Below are 12,643 nucleotides of genomic sequence, written 5' to 3' on the forward strand. Positions count from 1 at the left end.
GCACCTCACACATTCTTCAGACCAGGAGTACACATGTTTTTCTAAAGCAATCTGAGGGTGATGTGATGAGGTAGAGATGAAATAAAAGGTGAGAGACGGAATCTTTTAGTAAAACATTGTTTGTTTAGGTTGATAACCAGCAGCACTGATTGTGTGATTTCTTTCTCTTTTTTTTGCATTTACACATTCATAAAATACCAATCAAAGGCACATTTATAAATGTAACATTGATTAATTACTTTTGTGTGATTAATTTAGTCATTCTTTTAATTTACATAGGAATCAACATTTTATTTTGCTGTTAATATTCTTTTTATTTTATCCTTAGTTGTGTCACCTTGTAAAGTCAGTTTAGATATGAGAGCTACAAACTAATCATTGATTACATTTCTGCAATATCACTGCTGATGATGGTTTACAGTCCATGTGTTGAATTAATCATATGGATGTGAGAAAGAGCCGCACAGACGTGTGTAATGATCACACATACTGACAGCTGTTCTGGTTGTTTGAGAGCTAAGGCTGTGTAACATAATCTGTGAAACTGCACTTATTTACTGTTTGTTTCATTGACAGCTGATTGAAAATGTCTGGTTAAGGGCAGGTCTTCATCCATTTATGGCTAATTGTGAGAGTGGAAATGAGGCTTGCATACCCACGGCTTTATAAATCTGAATGTGCATGTGCATATTTCTGCATGTGCATATTTCTGTCTGTGCATACACACAGTTTTAGTTATGAATCTACACAGAGTTTTATGCATTTAACCCCAGGAGGTGGAGGTGAAGAATAAGGTGGCTCCTTGATGCAGCGTAATTGTTTGAGTTTTTTTTATTTTTTAAATAAAATATAACAATATAGCGTTTAGTTGCACTACCCCAAAAAATATTCCACTACTACTACAGAAAAGATTTTGAAAACAACCACACAAACTGTGCATTAAATGTTAGACTCCCAAACACAGTGTACACAATTTACAGTTAATACGGACACAGATGGCAAGACAGCAAAGTATAAATGTTAAATATTCTAAAATAGAATATGGTCTGTATTTTGAAATCCACATCACTGCAGTGTGTAGCTAAGCACACCGCCTGTGTTTTCAATTGCTGTGTTCCTATAGTGGAAAAGGCTAAGTAGAGCAAGTCAGGGTTGAGTAGAGAAAAGCAAAATAGATTAGAGCAAAGTGTATTTCTTTATGTGAAGAGACTGTGTAGACCGCACATCATAAAGCAGACTTGATTATAGTAGATATCTGTACAGAAAAGAGAGGAGTTGAGTAAAATATAGTTAAGTGGAGCAGATGAGAGCTCAGTTGAGTAGATTTGCATACATCATGGTCTGGAACGGAGTAAAGACGGGCAGAGTGAGATACATTTCTGTATGGCAGTGGAGGAAAAAGAACTGACAGACTAGAATTGAATGGAGTAAGGGCTGGGCTATACAGTTGAAATCAATATTATGATATTAAAAAATGTTTCCAATTTCAATTACTATGTCATGATATGACAAATGTATGCAAAATCACATTCCAAATAATCCAACTGATGCCCATAGCAACTACCTGTGTTCATTACATCAAACAACCTTTTTACGAAAAAAAAAACCAATAAGTAATTTTGCTGATTTTTATTAACAGTTTGATATGCTACCACTCATTCACTGAAAATCAATAAAGGATACAACTGAAATATTGCTGAGCCCTTGAAGTCACCTCAGCTCAAAGTCAAGTAGAGGGGAAGAAGAGCAGATTAGAACTGAGTAAATTTAAGTATTTAAGAGCTAAGTTAAGTGAAGAGTGGAATAGAGTGCAGTAAAGTAGAGTCAAGTACATTTCTGTAGGAGTTTCCACCAGAGCAGCACTGAGTACGCTGAGTGGGGGGAAGGGGAGAGGGCAAACAGCCATAAAACACTGAGTCCTTGTTATTTATTAGACGCGCTATCTGGCGTTTTTTATGCGATTTCCCTGATGAAATCATTGTAAACAACAGACTGGAATATCCACATTACTGGTTTGCCAAATGTGTCAGTCAAAGTGAAGAAGCTGGAGGTAGATAATGAGACCAATCCAAGGACACTAGTCATAACTGTACCACTTTCATCAGACCTGGGGCTGTGTGTATGCGTGTGTTTGTGTGTAAGAATACATAGGCATAGTATATCTAATGTGTGAAAGCATGCAGGCGTGTGTATCTGTGTGACATGCATATTTAAACACATATAACACTGATACACAATGACTAAATGTGTTATTAAACTGTGTAGAGACCATGCATTATATCCATCACGGACCACTGCATTCCAAGTTCAACTTTTACAGTGTAACACTGTCTGTGTGTGTATGTGTGAATCAGTACTTGAAGGCAGCGATTTAACTGTGTGCTGCATATAATACATGCTCAAGGCTAAATGTGTCATGCTCAAACCATGGTAATCTATTATGCACAAACGTGAAACGTGAAGCTGTGTTGGTACAACCAGAGAAAGAGAGAAATATATTGTGTGCCTATCAAATGTAGATGACAAAGTCATCTTTTCAAACACATGTGAGATGTAAAACTAATGTCCATCTAAGCGGATATGAATAGATTATACTCTTATCCTGAAATTTACTTTTTTCTGTGAGGTTTGTTCATACGTGACGTTTCATCATTAGCACAATTAACACCCCCTAATTGCCATATTAGGTTACATGTTCCGCTTCACTTGTGGGAAAGTTAAAAGAAGAATTTCGCAGGAATTTAACAGCATCAGTAATGGTATTAAAAGACCCAAAGTAGTTAGAAAATATTAATAGAGTGGTCAACAATGTGTTCTTAGAGCAGTGATGTATTGTGACAGAAATAACGAAGGAATAGTCTGATATGAAGTTAGATATTAAAGATTTCTTTCAAAAGCAAAGCACTCCACGATGAGAGGTAGTAAAGGAATGTGACAGTCAAAGAAATATTATAAGATGATACTGAACAAAGACATGCAGAGAGACCCTGAGGCAACTGTCGGAGTGAGAGAAGTTTCCTAAAGCTACTGGACTGTAGAAGCTGCTGTGCTGAAATATGCCGGTAAAAATCATAACATCTCAGCTAGTTGTTTGATTGGTGATGATGATGATATGGTGGAGAAAATTTATTTAAGTTCATTTAAGTTTTAGTTATATCTTCTATTTTAGGTAATTTTGGTATCATGTTATACTCCAAATTCATTCACATTAATGTGTTATGACTTAAGGCAAAATGAGTACTTTTGCCCTGTGGAGAAAAAAAAAACTTTCTGTCGGGTAGAGTTGCCATAATTAACATTTTTCACTTTTCACTCTTTTACTCAGAGATTTTTTTTACCTACATATGTAACATTTTTAGGCAAACGACGTACATGTGTCTGCAATCATAAACCACTTAAATTTTTTCAATAGAGAAAACAAGTCATGAGGAATTAAACCGAAAGTGGACGCTGTCTGATGTAACAGTGAGCTATGGTTGTAATACGGCTAAAAAACAGCATTAAACAAATAGTTTTCAAGGCAAATCACCAGTATTTCAGTCAAGCGACTGTTTTTACTTTGATTTTATATCAAGGATGATAATGTATGAAACATAATGATATTCAAACTTTTTTGTTACTGCATTATCGGTAATTATGGTAATCTGCACCAGACTCCACTGGCCGAGACAGCTAACTTCCAGTTAGCACTCTGCTAAATTGAATGGAGATAAAATAATCATGTAACTCTTCTAGACTTTCCAAATGTTATCGGACTGAATTAATCAAATTTGGATGGTGAAGCGAGTCATTTTGCAGTGGTTGTGTGAGTTTTATTAATTATTTACATAATTAGAGCTCAACAGGCCTGCAGTGGTTTGGGAGAGACCAACCAATCAGAAATAGATACCTTTCTAACCAACCTGGACTTACCAGCACTACCTAAAGAGCAAACAAATATTTTAGATGCACCGCTTACCTCTGAAGAACTCAATAAAGCCCTAAATAAAATGCAAAATAATAGATCACCTGGACCAGACGGACTTCTGGCTGAATTCTATAGACACTTCTGGGATATTGTATCACCACTAATTACAGAGTAACTGCAGAAATCAAATATACCTCCACCATACCCATGAGCATGAATACCGCTCTCATGACACTTCTATTAAAACCCGATAAAGACCCAACCCACCATTCCAGCTACCGTCCTTTCTCACTAACACTGAAAATTATTACCAAAACCCTGGAAACCAGAATAGAGACAGTCACACTATGTTAATCAACCCCGACCAGACAGACTTCATCAAAAACAGACATGCTTCAGATATCATCCGTAGGCTTTTTAACTTAATAAATATATCATAACCAAAACTAAACAAAACCATATTTGCATCATTTGATGCTGAAAAAGCATTTGATAAAATAAATTGTACTTTTCTATTTTGCACCCTGCGCAAGTTTGGTTTTAGAGAGTCGGTCATCCATTGCATTAGAACACTGTACACTTCAACGAGGGCCACAATAATCACAAGTGAGGTCACCTCACTGAGCTTCATACTTCATCAGGCAACCAGACAAGGATGCCTACTCTCACCATCCCTATTTGCCATTTTTATTGAACCACTTGCAGCAGCAATACGACAAAACAATAAAACTGAAGGAATTCAGGATGCCAATTCACAACGTAAAATGACACAAATGATTTATTATTATACTTACAGAACCCTTAAGTGTCACTACGGGAAACTTTCAACATCATTGACAACTTCACCAAAATCTCAAACTGGAACAAATCTATTATACTAATACTGTCTGACGATGCTTGGGATTCTGCAACCCAAGATTCCAACCTACCACTTCACATTGGCAACATAAAATATTTAGGCATTGATATTTCTCCTAGGCTATAAGAGCTCTTCAACCTCAGTTACACCCTTTGCTAAAAAAATAAATAAACAGAAGATGACTTCAAACAGTGGACCAAGCTCCCACTCACTCTTATTGGGTAAATCACTAAAGTTAAAATGAAAACCTTCCCTCAGTTTAATTATTTGTTTTTAATGCTTCCCACCACCCCCACAGACAAATGGTTCAAAGCACTCGACTCATTAACTACTAAATTTTACTGGAAAAACAAAAAACCCAGAATCTCACTTTCAATATTACAAAATGAAAAATCACAAGGTGACCTCGAAGCACCAAACTTTCTCCACTACTTCTTGTCAAATCAGCTACAGTATTTACTCAAATGGACCCAAAAGCACAACTACAATAACCAATGGCTAGAATCAGAACAAAATCAATGTGAAACCACCTTAATTGCAGACCTTCCCTTCCTACCACAATCAATCAAGAAACTGAATTACTGTGAGAACAAGATAATCTCCTCAACTCTGACAGCCTGGTAGAAAACCAACAAAATTACTAAATCATCACTAGCACCATGTAGATACACCCTGATTTAGCATAATTCGGACTTCCAACTGCACAACACCCTTGTCTACTTTCCATTATGGCAACAAAAGGGAATAACTCATCTCTACCACCTATTCCAAAACAACAATCATCCAATACACTAATCCAGAAGTACGGGGTTGGGAGAGACCGGTTCCTCCACTACCATCAATTAAAATCCATAACAAAATCCAAAATTAACATAACTAACAACACACTACAACCTTGTAAGTTACGTGACAAGATCATGAAAATCAAAAAACTCAAAAAAACCAAAAAAAATCTCAAAACTTTATAAACTTATATCCATCTCAGATACCTCCATAACACTCCCAACTACAACATGGGAATGACTTGGCTCTCTCTCCCAACCCTGAGTTCTGGATACAAATCTGTAAAAACATCTTCTCTATAAATACTAACACAAATTTGCAACTTATACAATATAAAACTATCCACAGAACCCACATCACCCAAGGTAAAATGTTTAAAATAGGATTGGCTGACAGAGACACCTGTTCGCAATGTACTTTGAGTAGCACAGATGATTATTTTCATGTCATTCTGGCCTGCCAACCAGTTCACTCCCTTTGGATAGCAATAACTGAGAAACTCTCCACTATATTGAGCTGCAGAATCCCATTTCCCCATCACTCTGCCTGCTGGGACATATTACACAAGTTGCCCTCCCAACTAAATACAGAAACCCATTACTCATTTCTCTAACACAAGCTGGAAATCTAGAAAATCTTGTCATATCACTCACTGGATTAACCTACATACTGTACAGAACACATTTCAATAGAGAGAATAACAGCTTACACAAAAAATATCAGTCTTAAATGAAACTTGGAATACATTCTTAACTCTTCTAAACTCAAAACAAAACTCACCCAAAGACCAAAGCCACAGGTCCCAGCGATAATAACCCATCCTATCACAATATACCCAACCATGTGTACAGGCACACACAATAGACAAACACATTTTTTTCTCTCCTCTCTGTTCTTCTTTCTTTCTTTTCCTCTTTCTCTACCTTCCTTCCCCCATTGCTGTCTACCACGCTGCTATATAAGACTGGTCTCATTACTATTATTACTATTATTACATAACAATATAATTTCCCCCTCTTCCTATCTTTGATAAACTCACACAAACTAACACTATTTATTTTATATTACTTATACTTGTCATAATGTTGTCATTTTGATCTGCATTGATTATTAGCCCTGTGTGTGTTTCAGTATGTGTGTGTGTGTGTATGTGTGTGTTTGTGTGTATGTGAATATTTGAGAGGGACAGGAGGATGGCGAGAGGAAGATGAGGGAAGGGAAAAAAAAGTATACACTCTCAAGGATTTGTTCATATTATTGTTTATTTTTTTGATAACTTTATATGTTTGGAGTGGCAGGTTGGCTAGTGTAAATCACATTGGGGTTGGGGTGCATGCCTACTGGGGATGTAGAAGAAATGACTGGCAGAAAATCCCCCAAAGGGGAAATGAAAAAAGGGGGAAAAAAGAAGGAAAAAAAGGTTAAAGTACAGAAAAGACCCCCAGATAATTAGCTACCTCCTTGGGGGTCTGGAGGCAGTTCAGGTTGGGAGGTTCTTGTCACCTGATGGTCAACCTCCTCCCAAGGGTCTGGAGCACAACCACTATAGCGCAGCACTGTGTTATTGTACTCAAGAAAGAATGTATTTATTTGTTCATCTATTAGCCACTACAAATATATTTAAAACAAAACAAAGCAAAACAAAAAACACCTGCCATCTCCCCAGTGTTGTGCACCTTGTCCCACTGGTGATGGTGCCTACTGCCACTCCCCTCCCAACTCCACTCCACCTGCTTTCTGCCTCCGTCCCTTTAAAAACCAGTTGTCTAGCTCCCTTTGAAAACCTGCCAAACTTCCAATAACCATTTTTTTTTTTTTTTTTTAAGTATGAAATATAAAGATATGAAGAAGGGGAATCTAGAACTATAAAGTGAAAGAAAAAGCTGTCAAGTTGTTTTTCTTTTGTTCTTTCTTTCCTATACAGTCATGTACCACATCAATTCATGTCTGTCTAAATTAAATCACTCGTTATGTGTTTGTCTTTACTTCACCAATAAAAAAAAAAAAAGAAAAAAAAGTTTGGACACACTTTCTCATTCAAGGGAAAGGAAAGTTGTATCCAGATGTGTGTGAATCAGTGAGTGTGTACAGCACTTTATGTGTATAATGACGCAGGTTGGTGAAGGAATTCAAGCCTAACATATAAATCAAGAACTGGGAACTGGTGTGTGTGTGTATGTGTGTGAACTCACGGCTGTCCTTCAGGGGTGTTTTCCGGTATGGCGATGGTGAAGGAAGCGTTGGTGAACTGTGGCGGCCGGGCTCCAGCCACCACAGACACGACGGCGGGGGCGCTGCGGCTGCCCAGCCGATCGGCTGCCACCACTGTCAGCAGGTACTCCCTGTCACGCTGCAGGGGGAGACCTGTGGTTCGCACCTGGCCGCTCTTCCTATCAACCTCAAAACGACCATCACCACCTGCAGACAAAAAGCAATTTTTACTGATATGACCACTATATCATTTTTTAAAAGAAAAATATGTGCTGGCCAGTCAACAACTAATGCAATTTGTGTGATTATGCATTTCTGCCACTTTCTACAGGAAGACCATAACCTAAATGAGTTTTGATGCATCATTGCACACAGATTGAATCATTTGATTTGTTGGAAAGGAGATGGAATGAAAAATAACCAACTGCAAAACAACATTTTATGTATAATACATAACCTGACATGTCAGAAATGTAAATAAAATCTTAATTAGTAATTTGAAGGAGAGACTGAAAACACCAATAGGTAAACAGTGATGTTTTAAGATTTAACTGAAGCACAGACATTTTGACTTATCAAAGAAGGAAAAGCACAGATGTAAATAATAACATTAACACTGGCTCCATTCCAGTAAGTGTCCCAGTAAGCCATGTCAGTGAGCAAGCATGCACAATACCAGGGTGTTGATGCTGGCTAACTAAACAGAATGCAGCCATCATTAACATTATTAATTCCACTTGTGTTTTTCCTGCCTTGAGAAGTCAAAATGTCTGCCGTGAGAAGGGTCTATTAGTGGAGTGTTCTTCACTAAAATGATGAACTGATAAACCATAGAGATGTAGAGGATTATGTAATGATGCAAGTTTATCCAAATTGAACTGGATCCTTCTCTTCCACACTTCTAGCTGTGGTTCCAGGTTGAGAAGGCTTTCAGCATAAAAGGAGAGATAGTGAAATACATAAAAACCTCTGGACACATCACGCTTTCCTTCAGGAAAAGCTCAGAGTCAACCCATGCAAATAACTGTGTGTACAAGGCAAGAGATATTTCAAATCTTGCTGCATTCGAGAGCTGTCAGAAGTATACATGAGCATGAGCCAATAAAGTTTTAGATATGGCTTGACAGTGAGTTTCCCAAGTTGTTGAGATGTAACTGGGCAGAGAGACTGTAACTTTGATGTTAAAATTCATGCTATGATAAAACTTTCATCCAAACCGTACTACATTTACAAGAAGTCTTTGTTATTGAGTCTTATTGCACAGTTCTGCATCCACAAAACAATTCAACCCAATGCTCAAAAGTGGTACACAAAATGACTATGAGAGGTGTGATTAAGGCCTTTAATGAATGGAACATCAATTGAAAGGATTGGAAAGTTTGGTCTAGACAATAAACTCAATGTTTATGTTTTTGTGTGATTTCTATTGTCAGTTCATTCTCCGTCATCCCCATGGGGAAAATTGGAAGACTTGTCTCTTTATAGGTAGTGGTTTAGCAGATTCCAAAATGAGCAGAAGAAATCATTACATGGCAGACAATAGGAAAAGCAATTATTTTGCAGAGTGGAGAAATGAATTACATTATACTGGAAAAGAACTATATGTGCATGAAATACTTATTGGCTTGGTAGAGGATCAAATTTCAAGAAGCGACAGAAACAGACCTAATTCTACAACATGGAAAATATTCACAAAAAGTGTTGCTCATGATACGTCCATGCCTTCTGCATTATACACATTAATCATCAAACACTGATCTGAACTCAAGCAGGCCACGGATTTTAATGTATTTTGAAATGGGACAACCTGAAGCAAATGCCCTGTTCAGAGGTTTTCTAAATAAATTAATGTACTATTCAAAACACAATGGTGGTGACCCTCACAGGATTAAATATTGTTTGTCACAGACTATTTCACTACAGGCATTTTCACTTGTCATAACAGGAAAAGCACAGGTGTAACTAATGACATTAAGGATCACTCTGTTCTGTTTAAGTGCCCCAGTGTGCCGTGCCAGTGAACCAGCAAGCACAACTCCAGCGTCACCAACCTTGGGATTTGAAAAAAAAACATCTTAAATGAACTTATTAAACCAAAAGACATGCAGCTAATAACATAAATAACTTACCGTCAGACAGGAAGTACTCCACTTCACCATTGTTGCCCTCATCCCCATCATGAGCGAGGAGCTTGTACACCAGCGAGCCTGCAGGGGTATCAGGGGAAACCACAGCGAGGTAGGGAGAAGGAACCATGCTCCACTCTGGGACATTGTCATTTACATCAGTCACAGTCAACTCCACTCTGACCAAGTACCACTCGGGACCTGAGTAAGGACAAAAAGGAGAAGAGGGCAGCTTAGTAAGGGTTCATTGTGCTGACTGGCAGACCAAATCTAAGGCAGACGCCATGTTTGATAGGGTCGTTGAACAGTAATTTTGAGTTATGTGAAGAAATATTTTAGTTCAGGTAAATGAGTATGATGAAAATTCAAGGAACACGCTGAAAACGTGTTACAAACTGTTGAGCGTCTACCTCAAACTCATTCCAACCAGGTCTATATATTAGTATGATAATCTGTGTCTAATACAGTACATCCTTTCTTTGTGTTTGTCTCACAAATATGCAAACACAATGCTTGATGTACTGTTACCATTATACAACAAACAATGACTATATTCATGCAGTTGGGAAGAGATAGTTGAAATAAGTGACATTTGCACATTGTTCTGTGAGCTAGCTAAATTAGCTACCGTCAGCAGTCACCATTAGCCAAAATTCAATAATCAAGCAAATGGAACACTTAAGAGCACACAACAATAGCTACATTATGTTTTATGATGGCAACGTTTGTTTTGTCTGGTTTGTCTTTCAAGTTTCAAGCACCCTTGTCACACAAGGACACACTGAATGATAAAAAGTGAGTGGGTTCGTGTTTACTTTCCTTTAACAAACAGCAAAGTCTTTATTATCCGTTAAGTGTGTTTTTGTCCCTCTCTCTTTTCCTGTCTTTGTGAAGTGTGTGTCTCAGTAGAGCACCACTCTGTTCTCTATCTGGCCAACAACTCTTCCAGCAGAACACGCCATATGACACTGAACCAGCAACAGCCAACTGTTTCACTCCACAGGCTGCTGGACAGTGCTGCTCAGGGAAACAGGATATCATTCCAGCAGTCAGTACAGATGACTAGCTGGCAAAGGTAGCAGTGCTGCCAGCTAAAACATAAATAAATGTAAACAAACCAGTGTCGACAAGAAGAGGAAAAGAGCAGTTTACACAAGTCTGAAACTTGATGTGTATGTTTTAGGTATTTGTCAGGTAGGCACAACACAAGTTCTCTGATGACAACCAAACATTTGTCACTCCAAACAACACTTAATGCAACTTAAACAATTAGTTGATAAATCAAATTAGTCAATCGACAGAAAAATCTGCAAATATTTCGAAAATTAAACGGAACAAACAAATGTGTTTAATGTGAGAATTTGCTGCTTTTCTTTGTCATATAATAAAACAAACTAAATATTTTGGTCAAAACCAGAAATCTGAAGATGTCACTTTGGACTCTTAGAAATTGTGATGAATATTTTTTTCCCCAATTGTTTGACATTTCATACACTAAATGAATAGTTAATTCACTGAGAAAATTGGCAGATTAATCTCTAATGAAAGTAATCATCACTTGGAGCCCTAGACAATCTGAGGTGCTCTGGGTTGGATGGCTACTACACAAAGCGCATTACTCCTACCATAAAGCATTTAGCAAAGCAATGAATGAGAAGCAAAGTAGAATTACAGCAAAAGAAGTGTTTTTAATGAATTTCTTATTTTTGATTACATTTTTTTTTACCAAGATTAGCTTTTATTAAAACCAAATACCAAAAGTTATTGTTAAATCAACCAATATTTTTCTTCTCTATCGCTCTTATTCAGTTACAGTGATTCCTATTCAAGTGTCATCCACCTTGATTTCTTTCTTGAATGTGATATGTGGACGACACACAACAGAAATATGGTCTAGAAGAAACTGAGAGGAGGCCCTCCCTGCATCTCAACCAGTAATTATAATCAGTGCTGCGCTATTGGCAGGCACCCATAGTAAACAGCAATCATATTGACACTGATAAAACACACCAAAGACCTCATCAGTACAACCCACCTCCCCCCCCACACACACAGACACACATGATAGATGCTGCACAGCAGTGTTTACTGGCCACAGTAGTGGAGCGGAGGAGTAACTTCAGAGCTGGAGCCAGAGGATTGTTCTCAGTTGGGTCACTTTTAATACCTGTTGAAAAGAAACGGCTCCTTATACAATAAAAATATTAGCACTGTAATTGTCCTATGTTAAATTACTGTTGGCTGAACAGCGAGTCCATATGATGCATTTTCTCAGTCTTGACATTTTACATTTCCTGGCTGCAACAACACATACGAAAATAGGATGAGGATGCAGTATAGTAAATGAAAGGAGGGGGATAGATGGGGAGAGCAAAAGAAAACGAGCTATTTTCAGAGGGAGAGGGTGCAATCAAGTAATGTAGCGCACGGCAAGAAAAAGCAGAAAGAAAAATAAGAATTGAGTGTCGCATGAGGAGGATTAAGAGTGAAACGCAGGGGCTGAGGAAATGACCCTGTGGTTGTTATAGAAACAGCAGAACAATGAAAAGTGGAAGATGGAAGAATTAAGAAGGTAAAGAAAAAAGAAAGCAACGAGTAAGCAATTGCATAAATCAATGGCGTTACAGAAGAGAGGGAGCGGGGGGATGTTACAAGAAAAAAACATAAGCGGACATCAAAAGAAGACAGAAGAGCAGAATTAACCAGCCAAATCTTACAAAAAATATAGCACTGTACTTGACTCTTGGGTTCAACCAA

The 12,643-nt window shown here is 37.7% G+C and overlaps 1 protein-coding gene across 1 annotated transcript in view; it reads right to left on the reverse strand.

Annotated features, from left to right (window-relative positions):
• Positions 1 to 10,417, reverse strand: part of LOC121896373 (neural-cadherin-like) — a 261,050-nt gene extending 250,633 nt beyond the window's left edge. The window contains exons 1-3 of the mRNA XM_042410220.1: positions 10,409 to 10,417; positions 9,890 to 10,118; positions 7,742 to 7,967 (exon numbers count right to left, since the gene is read on the reverse strand). Of these exons, the coding sequence (XP_042266154.1) occupies positions 7,742 to 7,967; positions 9,890 to 10,118; positions 10,409 to 10,417 (464 nt within the window). The remainder of the gene's footprint in view (positions 1 to 7,741; positions 7,968 to 9,889; positions 10,119 to 10,408) is intronic.
• Between the last annotated feature and the right edge of the window lie 2,226 nt (positions 10,418 to 12,643).

Source organism: Thunnus maccoyii, chromosome 1 (genome assembly GCF_910596095.1).
Source record: "Thunnus maccoyii chromosome 1, fThuMac1.1, whole genome shotgun sequence".
In the NCBI taxonomy this organism is placed as follows: domain Eukaryota; kingdom Metazoa; phylum Chordata; class Actinopteri; order Scombriformes; family Scombridae; genus Thunnus; species Thunnus maccoyii.